General features: G+C 44.1%; 1 protein-coding gene across 4 annotated transcripts in view; it reads right to left on the minus strand.

Moving 5' to 3' along the window:
* Window positions 1–7,461: 7,461 nt before the first annotated feature.
* Window positions 7,462–22,561, minus strand: part of C1QTNF7 (C1q and TNF related 7) — a 41,152-nt gene continuing 26,052 nt past the window's right edge. For 3 of the 4 annotated variants that reach the window (XM_077934521.1, XM_028745020.2, XM_077934522.1), the window contains exons 2-3: window positions 9,151–9,396; window positions 7,462–8,490 (exon numbers count right to left, since the gene is read on the minus strand). In XM_077934521.1, the coding sequence (XP_077790647.1) occupies window positions 7,859–8,490; window positions 9,151–9,388 (870 nt within the window). In that variant the 5' untranslated portion in view covers window positions 9,389–9,396 and the 3' untranslated portion in view covers window positions 7,462–7,858. Of the gene's footprint in view, window positions 8,491–9,150; window positions 9,397–9,736; window positions 11,557–22,561 lie in introns of those variants that run through there. The other variant, XM_077934520.1, reaches the window with a different exon arrangement.

Raw genomic sequence — 22,561 nt, forward strand, 5'->3', positions numbered from 1 at the left:
AGCTGCCCTTTGAAAGCATACGAAATCGGGGTGCAAACTTCAATAATAATAATAATAATAATAATAATAATAATAATAATAATAATAATATACCCCGCCCATCTGGCAGCGTTTCCCCAGCCACTCTGGGTGGCTCCCAACAGAATATGAAAACCCCCACAGTTGATCACAAGACGCAGCCCATGCACACCATTTGAATGGCAATAGCCATCAACTTGGGGGGGGGGCTCACATATTTTATTGGGGGGCCCAGGACCCCTAGTTGGCTCCTATGCATGAACTCATATGAAGGGACAGGCTGCTTTAACCTGGCTGGCAGCAGTCTTTGGACTCGGCCGTCCTCTGGGATCCTCCTGTTTCCCATACCCTGCAAACTCTAGAATCAGAATGGTGGAGTTGGAAGGAGCCCCGAGGGTCATCTAGTCCAACCCCCTGCAATGCGGGACTCAACGGAGAAAACCAACATTTTACAGTGAGTGGGCACAAGTGAGTCAGCCGTTGTTCCTTCAGCCCTGTCCAGACAAAGCCCAGCCTTCCATGTCAAAATAAATAAGGCTGCAATCCTCCACACTCTTAGAATCATAGAATTTTAGAGTTGGAGTAGACCCTGAGGATCATCTGGTCCAGCCTCCTGCAATGCAGGGATATGCAGCTGACCCATCCGGGGGTCGAACCTGCAACACTGGCGTTATCAGCACCAGACTCTTGCCAACACCGTTTGCAGGACAGTGGGCGCAATAGAGTTGTGAGGCTATAATTCATCTAAAAATTTGAGATCAATCCATGTTGCAGGTTGCCTGAAATTTAGGTGTTCAACCAAAAAAATCCCCCAAAGCAAATACTCAGTTCTTCAAAGAGCAGTATAAAATTGCCCCCTTGTACCTTTTCCCAGGCCTGATCCAGTACTTAGTTCCATGCAAAAGCATTATGCTCTGTTGACTTGCATGCATTTGTCCAAAATGTCTTTAAATAAAATAATAATAATAATAATAATAGTTTTTCAGGTAAAATAAGAGCTCTCTTTTTTGCCACTGAAGAGGATGACAATGGTACATTTTCCAGTCACAAACCTCCTTTTTGTATATGATCTAAATGTTTGAAATTAAATAAAAATAGATAACACCAGCTATCCTATTGTTCATCTTTGGGATTGCCACTGCTGTACAGTTTGTGTGGCTTTAAGTACCGTGCAGCAGGCAAAAATCCAAGCAGACAAAAATCCAATCCCAACAGAAGTGGGAATTTCTGCCGGCACAAGAGCCATATAAGAAGTTGGCAACTCTGTTTATGGAATATCTTCTTCCAGTTCTTCTCCTTCTCAGCTAAGGAAAGATCTGTCACATTTGGCAGACCGCTTCAGGGAGTGATGGCAAAGCCCAATGTTCATGTCAGTGCTATGAGGATAAAGAGTTGGCAGGATATGTGAAACAACAGGATCCTAGAGACTTGTGCAGAGTCAAGGACTGCTGCCAGCCACGTCAGAAGCAGTGTGCCCCTTCATTGCTGCTGCTTTATGATTTAATTTATCCTGTGTCCTCACAACAAGCATGTGAATACTGATAGTGATACTGATAGTGTAACTGGCCCAAGGTCACCTTTTAAGCTTTGTGGATGGGCAGGGATTTAAAAACCTAGATCTCTCTGGCCCAACAGGCTGCCAACTATGTGGGAGAGCTCAGTCAGGAGAGCATGAGGGTTGTGGTTTTCTGCCCCATGTTGGACGAAAAGGTTCCTGCATTTTGGGTTGGACTAGATGACCCCACTGGTCCTTTCCAGCTCTACAGTTCTATGATTCACTGATTCCCATTATGACAGTCGGGATATATGTGCAATAAATATTTTTGTGCATTAAATAGAGGAATGCAGTACGGTAAATATTTGTGCAGTCTGTTCTTAAAGATATACTGTGCTTGCACACATGAGACCCTCCACTGGCAGAGTCGTGAATATACAGTACTTTGCTGCCTCTGTAATGGTGTCTGCAGAAGCAGCAGTCTGGTTTTTTAGAATTATCCTATGTGGGAAAACAGCAGCCATTTTCTTATGTGCAAGAATACAATGGAAGGCAATCAGAAATTCCATGAGAGAGGTGGCTTCACCAAGTGACTTTGCCTCCCAAGAGGAGTCTATTCCTAATACTGCACTACACCTTGGCTAATTTACATATGGCTCTGAATTGCAAAGAGCTAATTGAGGAACTGGACTTTGGTCAAATCACTGGGATTTAGCACCCTCTAGCAGCTAAAAGTGATTTACTATCAACAAGTTCAGTTTAAAAAAAGCAATTAAGTACACTGGATTACATTTCTCAATAGCTCTGATTTTAATTTACTTTATAAACTAACGTTTTGTTCTACAGATGATGGATGGCAAGTCAAAAGTGTGTAACAAAACAAGAAAAAATGTCTCACGGAAAGACCATCCCAGTCTAATGTGATGTGTGCATGAGATGCTTCTAAAAAATCACACGTGGCACATTACATGCTACTGAAACGTGTATGCTTCCTTCAATAAATGTCCTACATGCTGAATTTAAACAGCAAGCAATAAATTGTTTCTTGAAAAGATAAATTACTCAAAGGGAAAGATATAACTATTAAATAAGACAGGGCAGATGCAGTTCAGTAGGTGATATATAACCTATTGACTCAGATAGATGGCTTTCCTAGCCATATTTATCACCTAGGGGTTCAGATTAATGGCTTATTGAGTCAGATTTATCACCTTCTGGAACAGATTTATAAAAATGAACTGGATGCTCTACATTAAGCCACAGTTACCATTTATTGATTCACCAAATTTCTCACTAAAATATAAATAAACCCATGCTGCATATTAAAGATGTATCAAATGCTAAATCTGTTACTGCCAAAAAGTGGTGTTGGTGTTGTTTTTTAAATGTTTGCTTTCATTGAAAATGGGAAGCAAGGCCGTAATGTACACACACTCAAGACACTTTTCCTATATCCTACAATAAAATGTGCTCAGCCTCTACCAGGCAACAGAAGGTCCAATGGGCACTAGTAGCCAGTCATGTTGATGGGTATTTTAGAACACAGCATTAGATCACATTCTCTTATGTAAACAGGTTTTATGTCTTGACAGCCACTATAACCTAATGAATATACTTGGAAACTTTTCAGAACTTTTTTCAGGGGGAGGTAAACTAGCTTTATATAGAGTTACGGGGAGCTTGCTCACTATTTTGCAATATTTTGGCTGATTTAATAATGGTATTGACCTACTGTGGAATTTGGCCAACACAGCTACTTTTGCTCTTTTAGAAATAATATAGATACCAGTATAATATCTAAAGGTTCCCCCTGTGACCGATAGTATCAGACAGGCAATCTCCCACATCATGTCTACTTGTGGGCTCACTCTCCTTATCACAAGCATCACTTTTGCTCTTGGCATGAATTTTGTTTTTCAGATTCCTTGCACATGTTCTAGATCTCCTTCCTTTACACTGCCAGAGTTGTGCAGTTCCCAAATGGCTATGGAAGTGTTCTTGGGCGCTATCCAGCATGGGGCATGGAGGGCCACTGGGGCGGTTGCCCCAGACGCAAAATTATAAGGGGCACAAAATTTCAACACCCGGTGCTGCCTCAATAGAGCTGTGCGCTTCCATCACAGGCTGCATTGAAAATGGCTTTTCCATGCAAACCAGGAAGTGCCCTCCCCAGAAATAGGAATGACTCTTCTTATCTCTGCAGCTGCTATCTCCTAGGTGTCATGGACATAATTAGGCAGTTGAATAAGCCTGCATGCTCCGTCCTTTTTCCTCCCTCCCTCCCCCTCTGCAGAGCCCCGGGCGCTGGCAATCCATGCTATGCCACAGGCCCCATCAGATGTAAATAGTTCCGACTGCAGACTCTTCAGCTGCCAGGCAGCATTTTGGAATGAATGGTGTAGCATGGACACTTGCCAGCACCACTTACCAGCTAGAAGAAAAGTGTTTTAACTGTGCAAACAGACATGAGGAGAGACCGGGAACTGGCCACAGGTGGTACAAAACTGGCGTGAGGGACCCTGTGGCCATCAATATGTTGTTGGGCTCCCAACTCCCAGCCAGCCATGGCCACTGGTCAGGATGAAGGAAGCTGTAGAGAGCCACAGCTTCCCAGCCTTCCCCAACCCTAGTACAAAGGCCCTGAACACCTGGAAGGATTTTTCAGGTGGCAAGGAAAGGCACTCAGAATAGTTCCCACTCCTTTTGTCTGATACCAAAATCCATCAGTTTTTCTGACAGTAAGAGCTGTCCGACATTGAAAGGTCCTCCTTGGGAGGTTGTGGATTGTCTTTCATTGCAGGTTTTTAAGCAGAGGTTGGATGGCCATCTGTCATGGATGCTCTGGCTGAGATTCCTGCATTGCAGGGAATTGGACTAGATGGCCTTTGGGGGGGGGGTCCCTTCCAACTCTATAATTCTGATTCTATGAAATGCTAGAAATGTGTTCTTTTACCTCTATTGACAGCTGGGAATGTGGGGTGCTGGAGGCCCCCCCCCCCCCCCCGCACAGCCCTGGGCATCTTGCTGTTATTTTGCCAGTATTGATATTTTCTGAGGAGCTTTTCTGTATCTGCCATGGAATACCTGTGAATAATGAGAGTTGTTCATCTCTTCTACATCTTCTTCATGCCTAGCTGTGCAGTTGGGGGAGGGAAGAATTCAGTGTGCCCAATAATTTTATTTATATTTTTGTTCCTCCCTGAAGTTTCTAAATTTGAAGGAAATAAGTTTTTTCCTAAAACTTTGATGTAATTCTCTTGGAAATACGTTCTTTGCAGCAAAAGCTGTTGTACACAGCAGTGGCTTGTGGGAAACAAGTCAGGTCACTAACTCACTTCCCAAAGAAGTCTCTTTAATATTTAAAAATGAATGCTACCTTTTTTCTTAAGGAGCAATAAAACAAATGTACATAACATTGAATGAATGCACACACACACACACACAGCATTTTAAATTTCTTTTAAAGAAAGAAAATGTAAACATTCGAACTTAATTTGTTCCGGAGGTCTGTACTTAACCTGAAACTGTTCTGAACCTGAAGACCACTTTAGCTAATGGGGCCTCCTGCTGCCGCGGCGGCGACAGTGCACAATTTCTGTTCTCATCCTGAAGCAAAGTTCTTAACCTGAGGTACTATTTCTGGGTTAGCGGAGTCTGTAACATGAAGCATATGTAACCTGAGGTACCACTGTATAGGTTCATCTTGCTGCTGACTGTTGTCTATATACTGACGCAGTTGTTTCAGGCTGCCGTGTTTCCTAGCCTTACTTGGAGATGCCAGGGACTGTGTTCTGCCACCAGGAGGGGCAAGACAGGCTCCTGTCTCAGCATTCAGCTACAAATCAAATGGGTTGCAGAATGATGGTGGGGAGCAAGAGCAAGCAGAAAAACCTGCAGTGATTTGTGCATGCTCTCTATCTAAAGCGGTCAGTTGCGACCCATATTTGTTACCAAATAGTGAAAAATAAATTGCCGGGCTTTCAAACAAACCATTGTTGTAAATCACCATTGTGTGTATTTCAAGAAAAGCTACGAAGTTGGGGATGTGCTGTTTATTCTATAGTTGCTACTCATTGTTTATTCTATATTTGTTGCTTATTTCTGTAGCTGTTACTCATTGGAGCTGCTTCATGCTGAAATCTGGTACAGGAACATGTGGGACCAGGATCATTCAGGCTGTGATCCTCCTTCTTCCCTGGTGCCGTACGAGACAGTCCATGCCAAAACCCTCCTGAGGCAAGGGAGAGGGGCTGAGCAGTTGGAATTGGCTCAGCCTGTGATGGAAGATGTGGCTTCTCCTCATGCCAGCCACGCTGAGGTAAACACGGCCGGGCTGAATATGGGCGGTAGCTGTGGGGCACGCTGTGTGTGTCTCTAACAAAATACACCCATATTCCTAAGCAGTTTTTGCCAGTACCTACAAGAGCAATGATTAAGATGTTTCTTGTTTAAGGAAATGCATGCCAATATTATTCAGCAGTTGAAAATACATAATCCACATGGGGAAATCTAAGGAAACTGAACTCACTTTTCCATTGCTGTCATGACCCCGTTAAAGGGTAACATCTGTCTTTCCCGCTACGTATATTAGTGACTCAATTTCAGTCATAGGTGTGGCTAAGACACTTGTGAGACCACACTTCATTTTAGCTTTATGTGGCTGTTAACACAGAGGGTGAGTAGCTGCACTTAGAGGCACGAGCACAGCTGGAAATAATGAATTATTTTTGCCTTTTGCCATGTTATCACTTCAACGATCAATTTGGAAGTAGCTGCTATGAAAATGTGTTATAAGCAGGGATGAAAAATGAGAGTGCAATTGGGTAAGGAGGCTCAGCAATGGCGGCTCACCCCCTTTCCTGGGTGGGCCATGTTTATGGCCTCCCCCTTTTTCCTAGCAACCATCCCCGGGTGGTTAGAGATCACGTTGTGGCTGGTCTGCTGGGCGTAATTGCCTGACAAAACCTTAACTTCAAGTGGGCGAATGAGAAGCCCTTATTTCTCGTCAGGGACTCACTGGTTGGCCAGGCACTGTCTGCTTTCATACCCTGCTGGCCAGCAATGCATTTAATCTGGCTGAGCACCCTCAGCATCATGTGGCAGTTAAGGCACTGGGTAGAATCTTAGTCATCAATTCCGGGATGAAGTGGTGCATCTCCCTGTCTTGAACCAGTGGCGGATTCAAGCATCTAGTTGGATACTGTGAGAACAGAATGCTGGACTGGATGGGCCATTGGTCTGCTCCAGCAGGCTCGTCTTATGTTCTTATGTATAATATATGCAGGGATGCGGGTGGCGCTGTGGTCTAAGCCACTGAGCCTCTTGGGCTTGCCGATCAGAAGGTTGGCGGTTCAAATCCCCACGACGGGATGAGCTCCCGTTGCTCTGCCCCAGCTCCTGCCAATCTAGCAGTTCGAAAGCACAACAGCACAAGGAGATAAATAGGTACCGCTGTGGCGGGAAGGTAAACAGTGTTTCTGTGTGCTCTGGTTTCCATCACGGTGTTCCGTTGTGCCAGAAGTAGTTTAGTCATGCTACACATGACCCAGAAACAAACGCCGGCTCCCTCGGCCTGAAAGCGAGATGAGGGCCGCAACCCCATAGTCACCTTTGACTGGACTTAACCGTCCAGGGGTCCTTTACCTTTTTTTTTTACCTTTTAATATTATATGCTTATGGGCAGCTTAACTTAGGAAACCTGGCCTTTATAAACACAAACATTTTATGCATAGAATTGTTCATATTTTTAGCTAATAGGTGAGATTAAGGATCTGTCTGGGAATTTTTAAAAACCTGTGTGGATACGTTTGGCTCTGAGTTTCCCCAGAAAATTCCATTCCTATTTGGGTGGCAGGTAAGGTGGAGGGAAGGCATACTGGAATCAGCTTGCACACTTTTCCAAGTCTTGACTATGGTCAAATCATTTCAAAGAGTGAACAGCAGTATAATTGCATTTACAATTTCCCCCTGCATTACTTTATTAACACTTACCTCCCTTGAACCATAAAAGTATTTACCACAGATATCATTTATATTTAGCTTTACAGAAATAGTAATCCAGCCATTTACTCAACATATTTTATATAAAACTGCATATACATTATCATACATTTGCTTAAATATTATAAGCATGGTTTCTGAGAGGACTGTTATGTACATCGACTTAGTAGAACCATCTGCTTAATAAAAGCAGCAGCAGACAGCATCTGTTACTGCAGGAGAAGTCTTCTGCTTCGGAGGCCTCATCAGCAAAACAAAAATCCTCCCTTGATTTGTCTCAGTAACAGCGAAGGCCAGATTCTGTTCATTGTCTTGAGTTCACTTAGAGGTTGCTTATCTCCAGCCTCACAGTTCATCTTCATCTGATAGGGAGTCAAGATAGTCTGTATCAACGTACAGGAGGAATCCTGAAAACAGGCTGTCTGCCCACGTGGGATCGGCAAAGAGACCGTTCTGATCCGTGTAGAAGATCTCAAGCCAGACCTCGTCCTCCGGCTGAAGGTACATGACGGTGGACCCGGAAGCAACATCGTGGTTCCCTGTGTTGGCGTCAAAGGTCTTTATCCGGAACTTCCCATTGTGGACCAGGCCAATGGCAAGGTGTTTGTTTGCCAAAGTGATGTCATAGGAGAAGTAATAGATCCCTGGGATGGCGCATATGAACTTCCCGTTCGAAGGGTTGTAATGCCCTCCTTCATTGAAAAGGACTTTGTTGAAAACAATTGGCAGCCTTTCCTCCGGGTAACTCGTCGTGATCCCAACAGAAAAGGCGGATTTTAGAACTATTTGCCCACACTTGCAGGTTCCTGGTAAACCTGGTTTTCCTCTGTCTCCTTTCTCCCCCTTGGGACCCACGGGACCCACAGGACCCACACTGCCTTTCACACCTCCTGACCCGGTGGGTCCTTTTTTGCCAGCTTCTCCTTGGTCTCCTTTCTCCCCAGCTGGTCCTACAGGGCCAGTCTTCCCTCTTAAACCTAAAAGAAAAGAAAGTCACTTAAATCCATTGTTTTCAAAGGCTCTAATATGTGACTTAGTTGGCTAGCATCCAGTTATTATTAAACACACAAATAATCCAGGATTATTAGATACAAATGAAGCACACAGCCAGTGGCAATATAGCTTTAAAGAATTCTCTTCCTTTATTTGCCCAAGGTATATATTTCTCTGATAGCAGGACTCCCACTGTCTCCACCAAAATACATAGGCTATCAAAGTATACAATGTGAATCTTGCCTGTTTTTTAAGTTTAAAATATTAATTTCCAAGAGAGCAAGTTAAGTTTAGTTAAGAGCTGCATCAAGTAGAATCAACTGAATGGAACAAATGCAATGAACTCCTGACAATCAATACAAAATTAAACAAATTTGAATTACGTAGTGCTGAATACTTCCAATAAAGCATTTTACAGGGCTGGCATTGGAATCTAGGGGTGGTATTCAACTCAGAGTAGACCTACTGAAATAAATGAACCTAACCTAGCCAGGCTCAATAATTTCCCTGTGATAACATTGAGTAAAACTTAGCTGAATACCACTCAGTATTATAAAATGCTTTTGAGAGAGTTTTGTTTTAGAAAGAAAGAAAGAAAGAAAGAAAGAAAGAAAGAAAGAAAGAAGAGAATGAATATTCAGTACCTGGATTGCCTTTCTCGCCCCTTTCTCCCTTCCTGCCATCTCGGCCATCTCGTCCCGGGATCCCAATGCGCCCGTGAGGTCCAGGTAATCCATTATCTCCAGGAAGACCTGCAGCACCTGGCAACCCAGGTATGCTGCATACGTATCTTGTGGAATAATGCTCGCCTTTAAACTGGCTGAGAAGAGGCTGCCCACTTGTACAGATGGCCAAACTTGTGACACAAAACAACACAAACATCTCTGGTGCTGGAAAAAATGCAAAATGTGCAGACAATCAATTCATCTTATTTAATTCAAATTTTAACAGTAGTTGATGGGCACTTGTTTAAAATATGTGCATTTATACACACATATAGGTACATAACAACACATTCTAGGTGCACACATATCAAAATACACAAATTATGTACATCTTTATGTTCCATCAGTTAGGGTTCTCCTTGATGGCTTTATGAAAATAATTAATTTCTAAGCATTTCCTTCTAAGTAAATGCGCTAAAGCTTAGGCTGTAAGAATCTTACCAACAGACTTTGTTTCAGGCAGAAAAAAATACCTAAATATACTATGCCAATCTCAATAGCATACCTTATTTTAGAAGACCAAATTATGTGCAGTTGTGGAGGCCCACCTACTGTATTTGTTTGGCAGGCAATTTGGGCCTCAACCTTAAAAGCGTTATTTTCCATGGGCAATTTCCCCTGGTGCTCTTGCGAAAATATATATCTTGCATTAAGAAAAAAGATTTGACAGCTCTGCTCCTGAAAAACATTACATGTGTATGACTATGTGGCTTGTGACAACCAATTAATTTATGCCAGCTTTTACTCTTGGAAGAGAAGGTTATGCCTGGCAATGCTATACAGCAAAAGGATGGGATGGCAGGGAACAGAAAATTGACAGAAAATCTGCGTTCATCTGGCAATCTGCAAAACACAAGTAAACCATTTCCATTTTAGGAACCCATAAATAACATGGTGGCAGGAGGGTTGTGGAAGAGTTCGGGGCTGGCCCAAGAGATTTTGCTGCCTAAACTGGAGTCAAGTGGCACCCTTCCACACCATATGGCCTCTATTCTTGCTGTACCGTTCAGACACCAATTCCTGTCTATGCTCCATGACGCTGCCTGAAACCAGTTGCTTGGCTCTGCTGCCGGGCCTGTGTAGCCCTGCCCCACACTGCTTTCTTCTGCTGCAAACTACACCCTGCCCACTGCTCTGCAGCTGTTAGGGTGTAGCGGGGTCCTCAGCTAAGCATCTTCCTGCACACATCCAGCTCGGCCCTAAGACAGAGCAATCAGACGCCTTGCAAACTTTGCCAAAGCAAGAGGTGGCATTTTGCCCGCATTTTGTACATGATGCCAAGATGAAATACAGAAATATGAATGTAGCTGGATGTTGTTTTCATTGTTTTCCTTTTCTTTCTGTAAAATTGACACTAAAATAATTAATGTATGTGCCAGCAAAAACATTACAAAATACACACCGGTTACTAGAGCCAACACAATCTGTCAAGGATCAACTTGGAGAAATGCTGAACAGCTTGTAGAGCAACTTCTGCATAATAACTTCTATACAATTCACTGAGGCCATGTAGCTGGCGCTGTGGTCTAAACCACTGAGCCTCTTGGGCTTGCGGTTCAGAAGGTCAGTGGTTCGAATCCCCATGATGGTGGTGAGCTCCCGTTGCTCTGTCCCAGCTCCTGCCAACCTAGCAGTTTGAAAGCACACCAGTGCAAGTAGATAAATAGGTACCGCTGCAGCGGGAAGGTAAATGGCATTTCTGTGCGCTCCGTTTAGTCATGCTGACCACATGACCCAGAAAACTGTCTAGACAAACGCCAGCTCCCACAGCCTTAAAGTGACATGAGCGCCACAACCCCATAGTCGCCTTTGACTGGACTTAACCGTCCAGGGGTCCATTACCTTTACCGTTACCTAAACCAGTTGGCCTTGACGAGACCACATACTTTTCATAGACATCAATTTAGCCCCAGAGTCTGCCTCTGTGGTTGTGTGTTCATGTGTACTGTACCATTACAGTAGAAAAGCTAAGAAATACTGTTGTGAATGTGTTCAGACATGAACCTATCACCACCATCATAACATACTCTCCAACATTTATCTGCTGCAAATATTCCATGATGATCATTTTGCTATTTATACCCCACACATCTTGCTGGGTTTCCCCAGTTACCCAGGGCAGCTTACAACATGTATAAAAACATAATAGAACATTAAACATAAAAAAACACCCTTCCCTATACAGGATTGCCTTCAGATGGTCCGGGGGTCGGATAACACCACACCGTTCACTGAAAATGGGAACATCCGAAGGAAAATCCCTGCGACGGGGTGAGCTCCCATTGCTCGGTCCCTGGTCCTGCCCACCTAGCAGTTCGAAAGCACATCAAAGTGCAAGTAGATAAATAGGTACTGCTCCAGTGGGAAGGTAAATGGCATTTCCGTGCACTGCTCTGGTTCGCCAGAATCGGCTTAGTCATGCTGGCCACATGACCTGGAAGCTGTCTGCGGACAAATGCTGGCTCCCTTGGCCAATAAAGTGAGATGAGCGCCACAACCCCAGAGTCGTCTGTGACTGGACCTAACAGTCAGGGGTCCCTTTACCTTTAAGGAAAAGTGGGACATTCTGGGAAATCAGAAACTGGGACGGCTTCTCTAAATCAGGGATGTCCCTGGAAAATAGGGACACTTGGATGATCTGTCATAATTATTATCATCATTATTATCTTTATCATCATGATGATGACGATGATGACAACTACTACTATTACTTAACTCACCCTTCACCATAAGATTCCAGGGCAGGTTACACCAATTAAGGCACAGTATTAAACATTTTAAAACAACTTTAAACCACAGAAATAAGGTGTCTCTGTTATTATTAGCCTCTAGGCTCAGGTAATGGGGGGTGGGGAACCACAGCAGAGGGGTGTGGAAGGGGGCTGATTCAGTGGCAAGTATGCCAACTGTATGGGGCTGAGGCCTCTACATCCCCCCCAGGTCATCTAGAATGGGGCTCAGCTCCCCTTCAATCTTGAGGGGGCAGAGGATGCTTGGTGGGACGTTGCCCTGGGCCCCACAGTGTCAGGAGACAGTGCACAGACTAGCGTGACCTGGCACACGAATGTCACATCAGGAGGAGGTCTGAGCGGCCTCTCCTGATACAACAGTTCTCCAGTGCAACACGTGTGACATCATGCACATGTGTGACGTCACTCCCCCCCCCCCCGTTGGATGCATCTCAGGCCTGTGTTCATTGGAGAACGATCCTTTAGGCCGAGGGCCCACCCATGAGGCGGACAGAGGCAGCTGTCTCGGGTGGTGGAATCACACGGGTTGGTGCCCCCACGGGTGCCCTGCTGCCCCTGCCAGAGATGTGGCAGTTTCTGGCCAGATCTCACAACAGTTTCACGAAGTCTTGTGAGATCTCGTCAGAAGCCGCTGCTTCCAGTAAACAGAGCAGTGGGGAGGGAGGAAGCAGCAGTGGGCAGGAGCGGCACCTTCCCATTTCGCCTCAGGCAGCAAAATGGGATGGGCCACCCCCTGCCTTCAGGACAAACAGAGCACTCTCCCAATTAGCTGAAACTGCCCTCAGTCAGCACCCACCTCTCTTCTGACTTACAACCAATAGTCATTGCCTCCACCGCTATTGCACTGACTTCTTTCCCCTTAGTTTCTATGCGGCCGCTTGTAGAACTCAGCAGGGAGGAGGAAGGGGCTTGCGAGAATCCCTCATCTCTGCCGGTCATCAACTCTCTCTCTCTCTCTCTGCAAATCATCTCTATTGGTTTCTTTTAATTTACGTTCATGGCAAAATGTATTTCTAAATACATGTTAATTGCTTGAGTCATTCGTATTCCTTTTATACTTGACTTCCCTCCCCTTCTTACTTGGGTCCTCACTTGTACTTATTTGAATGCCTCTCTTAACACGTCTATGAGTTTGTTTTCCTGATTTTCCGCTATATTTTAGTATTTTATTCTTACAGGAGTTATTCTAAACCAGTCAAAATTTCAACTTCCCCATAATAGTCTTTCAAATATTGTTTGAATATGTTCCAATCTTTTTAAAATTTTTGTTTTGTTTGATCTCTTATCTGCCCAGTCAACTTGTACATCTCCATGTACTCCATTAATTTGGTCAACCAATCTTTTTTGGTCGGTAAACATTCCCTTTTCCAGTTCTGTGCAATCACAACTCTTGCTGCGGTGGTGGCGTACATGAATACTTTCTTTAAATCTTTCGGAAACTGCTGTTGGTCTCTCTGCCCTCTGCCCTGTCAGGCTCCACGGGCACCAGCTGCCACTGCACTGATTGCTCCCTTGTCTCAGAATTAGGATATTTGGCCGGGTAAATATCCAAACAGGGCCATTTGGTTGGAATAAATCAGATGAGCACCTTCAGCAATGGCAGCTCACTTGTCCACCAGCCTCTCGAAGCTCTGTTTCCACAATCTAACCAATCTAACTCATTCCCAATATACAGTACTCCTTCCCCTCATAAAATCGCTTAAAGTCATTGGATCACACAACAGGCAAATAATATCATCAAAGTATTTTGGCATGTAGACCTGTGCTTGAACAAGTTGGTTGTGTTTTTCTTGACTCAGGCACCGCAGAACTTGGAAGTTAGCTGTCTTGTCAACTGCTTTCAAACATGTGAAATACAAATGTCTGAAATGTCAACTATTTTCTATAGCAAATACAGAACCCCTGCCAAATTTTACTTATGAAAACAGTCATTCAAACTGTGGCAAGTTCTGTTATTAAAGCGGCACGACTACAGTGACATTTCTACATCTCAGTTCTAGAATGCTGGAGGTGGGACAACTTTACTGGTCGTTAAAATTAAAAGCAGTAAAATTGAATATAATGGATGCATCATGAGCTCTTGTGCAGTTCTCCCCTGCAGGCTTAAGTGCCACTAAAATCTGATCAGCTGTTGTAGCCAAAACAAGAATTAATGCTTTTGCTGCAGGAGGTACCACTTAATACAGATGAAATTGTAGACCAAACAATCTTTGTTCCATACTCATGCTATAAGGAGGAATATAGAGCAACAGATCCAGTACATGACTCACAACATATGCATGGAATCTTGTTGTTGTCGTTTTAAGTTGGTGGTTTGGCAAAACCAGCTAAGCAAAAAAATATTCTGCCATTATGTGCTTCAATTTCTCTCATGGGTGAGAAATCCAGGGTTGAAGTACTTAGCTTCCTTTGTATGAGATAGCACTGGAGAGTTATAGTCTATTTTTTGCTTTATTAACAAATATTTGTTTTATTTGCAAATATTGAAGCACAATCTGTTGGAAGGGGACTCATCAAATCAGGCAAGCAAAGCTGCTCATTCTGGAACAGATCCCCTCCACCAAAGTCTACCATGCTCCAACTCTGCACTCTAGTCTTAGTCAACACTTGCTAAGGTCTCAGCCTACCCCTGATGCTCCCTGATTTCAACTGCAAAACTGCATTCATACCGTTTCTCTTTTCCTTTTATTAGATGAAAATTGTTGGCTTCCTAATAATCCGGTTTTTTGAAAGCAGAAATTGTAGCTTTGAAACAGCCAGAGGCTAGCAAAAGATTCATGGATATCAAGAAACATGGTGGTACCTTTGTGAAAGTCCCTGAACACTCATCAGTTGCCCATTTATTCACAGTAAGCAAAGCATCCCAGACACAGTTGTATAACATGGTTTTGCTTGTTAATGTCCCAGCACCTTCTCTTTTAGTCTGCAGTGCAAATTCCATCTGTATCTCTAGAAGTGCTTTCCTGAAACCACCTTCCTTCAGCGGACAAAACCACTTTTCCCCTTCACAGTTTAGCATACTCTTCCGTTCTCACTCTAGAAAGCTGATAAAGACTAAGCTGTTGCAACCAACTGAACTTCCTGTGCCACAAATGAGTCAACAGCACCCATGTGTGTTTTGGGGGTCCTTTCCCATGCAGGTGTCAGGGAAGGGGAATCCCTTGCAGACGACCGCAGTGCTTGGAAACAGACAGTCAGATCATGTATCCAGAGTGACCAGAGAAGGAATGACCGCTGGGAGGAGCGCAGAGAGCAGAAACGCCATGGTGCATCTGTAGCAGCAAAACCGGACGCCTTCACCTGCCCTAGCTGCAACAAAACATGTCTCTCCTGTTTTGGTCTCTACAGCCACAGCAGGCACAGTTTGACGTCACCTCTGAAGGTGCACTTCTTCATTGTCTACTCAATTCTAATGCCAAAGAGTTGGCTGAGTAAGATTTCTAAGAGATGTGCTTCCTTGCCTCTTCCCATAACTAGCTGAAGCACTTTAAATTATGTATCACTACTCTTAAGCTACCCTCCCTGCATGCACATTTTATACGATTCACATAACTTCCCTTTTCTTGGTGCAGAATTTGGGGTTCTTTTGTGTCTGCATAAACCCTGGCACCAATGATAGAACTACGTATGCTTCAAGGGGGAAATATGTGGGCAATAATGTAAAGGATGGCAAAGAAGAAAGATAAAATATTATATTTTCAGATTTGTTGTGTGGATTTGGAACACAATACTTAACATCTGGTAATAACCATTAATCACAGTAAAGTAATTACGACATGGTGGCACAAATATATTTTTTGCATTGTCGCTTGCTAGATAGAGTGATTCATACAGACCACCAAATAGCTGGCATAAGCTCATGGCATTCTGTCGCTGAAAACTTGGGCTGAAATCAAGGCAGAGACAATTAATTTTTTCACCATATTGGTATTCCACTATGTTGCCATCCAGTTCTGTGGTTATGGATTTTTTTCCAAAAGCCAAAGGAAACCCAACATCACTCAAACCACAAAAAGACTTGCTGACAGAGTCTGCAGGACACTGAACTTCCACCTCATTCAAATGCTGCAATTTTTCTCCACACTGGGGGATGTCTGCCAAGTTAAGTGTGAATTCCAAACATTATGGATAAGTCATATAAACAAAACTCCAACTGACAGCTTTGTGGACCAGGAAAGAGGATAAACAATGAAAGATTTAAGGAGCAAATGATTGTCCAGTAAGAGAAAAGATCCAATTCTATGCATGGACGGTGCAAAAGCAGAGAATGGTGTGGAAACAGAAACATGTCTGCTTTGCATGGGTGCGCTTGCCCCATATAGCACAACGAAAACAAAACAGAGCCCACCCACTCCAGAACATTTGTGATATAAAACATTGCACAGCACACCTTTAGCAGGAAGTTAAGGACATGCACGGATGGGAACCGAAGCAGTATGTCTGCCCTGAACCATCTGCATGCACAAAAAACATTGAAAGTGGGATCACATATAACTGCCCCAGTACCATCTTGAGCACAAATCATCACAAATCCACAATAAAAAGGATGTCTTAAAGGGAACTATGAAGCATAATGAGGCCAATAGAATGAAACAAAGTATTGTAATGGCGCCATTCTCTCCCAGATTTTGTTTAGGTAAAGGAACCCTTGACCATTAGGTCCAGTCGTGGCCAACTCTGGGGTTGCAGTGCTCATCTCGCTTTATTGGCTGAGGGAGCCGGCGAACAGCTTCCGGGTCATGTGGCCAGCATGACTAAGCCACTTCTGGCGAACCAGAGCAGTGCACGGAAACACCGTTTACCTACTTGCACTGCACGCTTTCAAACTACTAAGTTGACAGGAGCAGGGACCAAGCAATGGGAGCTCACCCCGTCGCGGGGATTTGGACCACTGACCTTCAGATCGGCAAGCCCTAGGCTCTGTGGTGTAACCCACAGCGCCACCCACGTCCCATCAGATTTTGTTTAGCTAATACCTAAAATGCTTCCTCAATAGATACTGATGGCTAGAACATACTTGCCACATAAGTCAGTGATGCCTATTAACTGCCAGTTATCTGACAAACTCCACTGGCTGAAGGAACCCTTTAGGCACATGGAATGAAGCCAGCACTGAAGGAGCTTGGCAGGGGCTTCAGTGCCATATTTACTTTGGGGAGAAGTAATGGCGCTTTAAATCTGTGATGAGGAAGATATGTTGATGGGCTGCCCCTCCCACCAATCAGTCCCAGTCGGAATAGTCAGTAGCCATGTTATCAAACAATATTTGGAGAGCCACAGGTTCTCCACCACCACTTTAAATATATTCTGTCTTGGTGTTTCTATGGTCCTCATCCTGCTTTATAAATAAACCAAATGAATTAGACAGTGCAAGCCTTCATGCTCTTGCATCACAGGGAAACTGACAGCCTTCACAAAAAGCTGCTCTGGAAAGGGAGAATAAACAGGTATCAAAAGCTGAGCTAGAAATATATAATATTGGTATCCTGATCCTAAACACATTTTTTTGGGTGGAAACCCCATTCTTTTCAGCAAAATAAATTTAGTTTTAGGTATGCATGCAGTCTGAATTTCTGTGTATTAAGATTTGACACAGGCACAACATGGGAATGACAAGTCCAAGACTCTTCAAAGTGATTCATGATTCTGGCACTTCTAGGAGCACAACATTCTTGCATCCTCCAAGTTTAACTGTCAAAGTAGGAACACTCTTACCACGTGGGTTTGTGGGGCGCTAGGCATAAGAGTCAAGCACCTCAGAGAAGTGGCTTGGCAGGCAATGGCTGGATCAATGCTACCTGGCATCAAAGTATCATAAGCAGAAATTGGGAGTTAGATGTTCATGCAAGCATTTCACATGGAGCGGCCCCAGATGGTGAAAACAGCAAGGCAAAGCAAGGCACCGTTGCCAGAGTGGGGCCAGTGGGTGCACTTCCCTAGCTAGAGCACGGCTTTGCCCCACTTAGCATTTGAGAGGGGTGGTGCCTTAATTTGTGATATAACAGCCCCATTTAACAACTGAGAGCTTGTTCTATGGCTGGGCCAATAGAAACCACACTCAGATTTGTCATCAGCAGAAAGTGGGCGCTCAGTGTGCCTGCAGGCGGATGGTTCCGAGGCACAGCTCAGACACTCCGATTGTATTACCCACACACCATATGGAGATCATTGGCCTTGTTTTACAGCTCCATACCCTCCAACATTTCTCTGATGAAAATAGGGACATCACATTCCATAATGATAATTTTACTCCTTATACCCCACACATCTTACTGGGTTGCCCCAGCCACTCTGGGCAGCTTCCAAAACATATGAAAACACAATTAAACATTACACATTTATTTATTTTTTTAAAAAAACCTTGAGTTTGACCAAACTGCGGGAGGCAAACTGTGCCTGGCGTGCTCTGGTCCATGGAGTCACAAAGAGTCAGACACGACTAAACGACTAAACAACAACAAAATACAGGATTGCCTTCAGATGGCTCGGGGGGGTTGTATAACTCCATACCCTCCAACATTTCTCCCATGAAAATAGGAACATCCTAAGGAAAAGTGGGACATTCCAGGATCAAATCAGAAACCGGGACAGCTTCTCTAAATCAGGGGCGCCCCTGGAAAATAGGGACACTTGGAGGGTCTGCATCTGAGACACACCCTGAAATGAATTAAGTGACTAAGGCCAAGCACGTGTCTTATGGAACTATTTGGAGGTATCATTGGTTTGTTTTTGTACCTGTTTCAAAGCAGTTCTGGTTTGAATAATATTTATAGGCCTGGACAATTTTTATTCCAAGAGGAGTCAGTTTTTATGCATCCAATTGCTTCAAGCTGCACAATATTGATATCTGCAATGCATTCTCCCCACCCTTTCCCTACCCCTTCAGCAGAGAGGGAATCTGTGTGTAAAAGAGGAGGGAGCTGGGCTGGGAAAATTGCAAAAGAAGAAACCTCATAACCTATGGCAAATTTGGTGGGGAATCTGAATAAACTGTGGAAGCTGTGAAGTTCCTCTGAAAGCTTATTGAGTTGAAGAGTTATGTGTGTGCATAAGGAGGAAGTGAATGAATGGAAACAATAATTTGAATGATTAGTTCTTTGTAAGCCAACGCCAGCTAAGGAAAGAGAGTTGCATAGGAATAACCCATGGCTGCTACCCAGAAGCTGCTCCATTTGGAAGCTGAAGAGAGCCTTCTCAAAGCATTCATGTCATGTCCTCAGTGAGGTCATAGAAGACCTTGGCAGCTATGAAGAATAAGTGGTATCTGGAACTAACCTAGGCAGCAACCAGCTAAATTGTCATCTGCCTCTGTACATGAACAGAAAAGAAAATACTGAGCATGAACGCAAAGAAAACCCAGGGCTCCCAAACGTAGAAAACTGCTGCACTACTCCCACATTAAATATAATCTAGAGCACTGGTCTTCCACCTTCTCAGGCCAGAACCCATATTTAACCCGTGCACCTGGGGACTCTCTTAATTTTTTTTTTTACCATGTATTTGTAGTGTACGGTGGTTGTGCTGCTGTAGCAGCTCTCTGTAGCTCAGTGAGTAGATCCCAACCCACCCACCAAAGACCAATGATCCAAAGCCTTAAAGCCATTTTTAGACCAGGTGGTCTTAAGGAGACAGTATCTGCCACATCAGAGCTGAGTGAAATAAGATCTAGGTACTAAGCCAAAAGTTGCGAGTTTATGAGTTTCATCAACACCAGGTCTGATATTTAAAATGTGAGTAGAGTTTAATAAGAAGAGCCTTCTGGATGAGGCTGGTGGCGTATCTGGTCTAGCTTCCTAGTCTCACAGTGGCCAACCAGATGCTTGTGAGAAGCCAGGAGGCAGAACCTGAGCACAACAGAACCTTCCCATTTCCCAGCTGCTGATATTCAGAGGTTTGTTGCCTTCAGTAGTTGAAGCAGCCCTTGTAGGGTTAAGGACAACAAACCGGAGAGAACCTGCTCTTTAGGGCTAAATGGGAGCAAATGCTAATCCAGAGGAAACCCAAATTGCCCATTTGCTCCAGCTGAGCACTAAAGAGTGGTTTTTCCTGTGGGAAAACTGCAGGACAATAGGAAGTATCAATTTGTTGCCCTGCTCAGGGCTTGCTTTGTCGTAGAGCTCTAAACATGCATATCAGTAAAACATGCTATCAATGAAACACCTTATCGGATTCTGCTACCATTGTGGTTCAGTCCCTCACACAAGATATAATTTAGCAGACTGAAAGCAAGAGATTCCAGACAATTACTGTTATCTGCCTGTCTCAAAAGACAATGGAAGTTTGCACCACTAGATGTAAAGTCAAACAATTGGAGAGTTACAAAGGTCTGGAAACGATGCCTTATGAGGAACGGCTAAGGGAGCTGGGCATGTTTAGCCTGGAGAAGAGGAGGTTAAGGGGTGATATGATAGCCATGTTCAAATATATAAAAGGATGTCATATAGAGGCGGGAGAAAGGTTGTTTTCTGCTGCTCCAGAGAAGCGGACACGGAGCAATGGATCCAAACTACAAGAAAGAAGATTCCACCTAAACATTAGGAAGAACTTCCTGACAGTAAGAGCTATTCGACAGTGGAATTTGCTGCCAAGGAGTGTGGTGGAGTCTCCGTCTTTGGAGGTCTTTAAGCAGAGGCTTGACAACCATATGTCAGGAGTGCTCTGATGGTGTTTCCTGCTTGGCAGGGGGTTGGACTCGATGGCCCTTGTGGTCTATTCCAACTCTATGATTCTATGATTCTATGAACCTGCTGTGGCTGTAGAGACCAATATGGGAGAGACATGTTATGTTACATCTGGGGCAGGTGAAGGTGCCTGCTTTCGCTGCTACAGATGCACCATGGTGTTTCAATTATATAGCAGGCAGTTGAAGAATTTGCTCAAGTATACTCAGAGGTACATTGAATAACTAGTTACTGCCATACCTCAAGCAACAAAAGCACGGTACCTTAATGTCTCTCTTTTTCTAATATTCCTTACTCAGATTGGGAGTGGGGGGGAGAGGAGACTTCAGTAAATAATAATAATAATAATAATAATAATAATAATAATAATAATAATAGCAATAATCATACAGCTGCACCAGTATAAATGACAGTTTACCATGTTGAGGTCATTTAGACCCCTCAATACCTTAGAAGTGCATTTTTTTTTATTTTCCTGCCCCATTCACAGTAATCGGAATCTAATTGATCATTATTAGCTTTTAATGAAACCTTCATTTAAAAGTAATACACATGTTGAAGCACTGCAGCACAATTGACCTCATGGCTGAAGAATAATATAACAAGTATGAAATGAAATAGTTTATCGCAGAAGAGTGACTGTAGAAAATGTTGTGAGGTTAGGAGCCAATTTCTGGAGGCTAAGGGGTCTTCGGTCCCCCCCATATTTGAGAGGCCTCCCCAAAATTGATGGGCATTGCCATTCATCATGTGATCGATTATGCGGGGTGATGCTTACCTGCCTGCCCCCAATATTTTATTCAAGTTGGCACTCCTGGTTGTATGGCAAATCACAATACAGACAGCATTCCAGTCACAAACACAGCAGCTTTTACAAAGTCCAACAGACAATATCAGGTCTCCCCCCTCTTCCTCCTCATTTTACTTGGCTCCATTAAGTCTCCACATGTTGACAAGAAACTGCAGGTAGTGGCAGAAATCCGAACTGCCTCTGGGGATAGCATAAGAATTTCCATGGCACTCCTACTTGTGGTCAGGAGGAATGCTGATTCTGCTCTGCTGTTGCACCTGCACATATAGGGCTTAAAATCTCTCCAGAGCACCATGCAACACAGGGCGACAGGGCTTTCTGGAGGTGCAGAGAGGGAGGAATCAGCGATCCTACCCCTGAGTTCACCAGCAGAAGTTCCTTCCACTCATGTATGGGAATCTTGGGACCCAAGCTTATATTTCCAGCCTTAATTATTTCTCCCAGCGATATTTCTTTTGCTGGCTGCAGAAGGCAACACCACCACAGCTGCCCACAAGGACAGAGGCTAGCCTCAGCAGGAGTCAGGGACTGGGCAGAGGAGGAATGGCGGAGACTGGCTCCCCATCCTGACCCTTCCAGGGAGGAGGAAGAGGAAGGTTTGAGGGAGGTGGCAGCTCAGAGGCAGATGAGGGGAGAAGCTGGGAATTCATGGGAGAGCTGGAACAACACCAAGCTGACATGTTGGCTTTAGAAAGCATTCCAGACCCTCCATCTCCCAGAACCCGGCGAGCCTTAAAAGTAGGAGAGCAAAGAGCTGAAAGACAGAGGGCATGTAGCAGCATCCATAGAGGAGACGGATGAGGAAGTGGGAGAGATGAGGGGGGTTGAGATTCACTCAGGACGACACCATTATCCAAGAGGCTGGGATCTATAGCCTCTCTCTGTAAAGATTGGAATAAAAAAGGACTGTAATAAACTTTTCCTTGTCTTTATACTTTCCTGGGCAACCAGCCGGGAGCCGCTGACAGCATTCTGACAGTAGGTGAGTTGAGGACAAGGAGAGGAGGTAGGGCTTTGAGAGAGGGGGGAAAATGGGATGTTTGGGAGTGAAGGGCCTGCAATTTCTAGATCACCCCACTCCACCACTC

This window comes from Podarcis muralis, chromosome 9 (genome assembly GCF_964188315.1).
Source record: "Podarcis muralis chromosome 9, rPodMur119.hap1.1, whole genome shotgun sequence".
NCBI classification, from domain to species: domain Eukaryota; kingdom Metazoa; phylum Chordata; class Lepidosauria; order Squamata; family Lacertidae; genus Podarcis; species Podarcis muralis.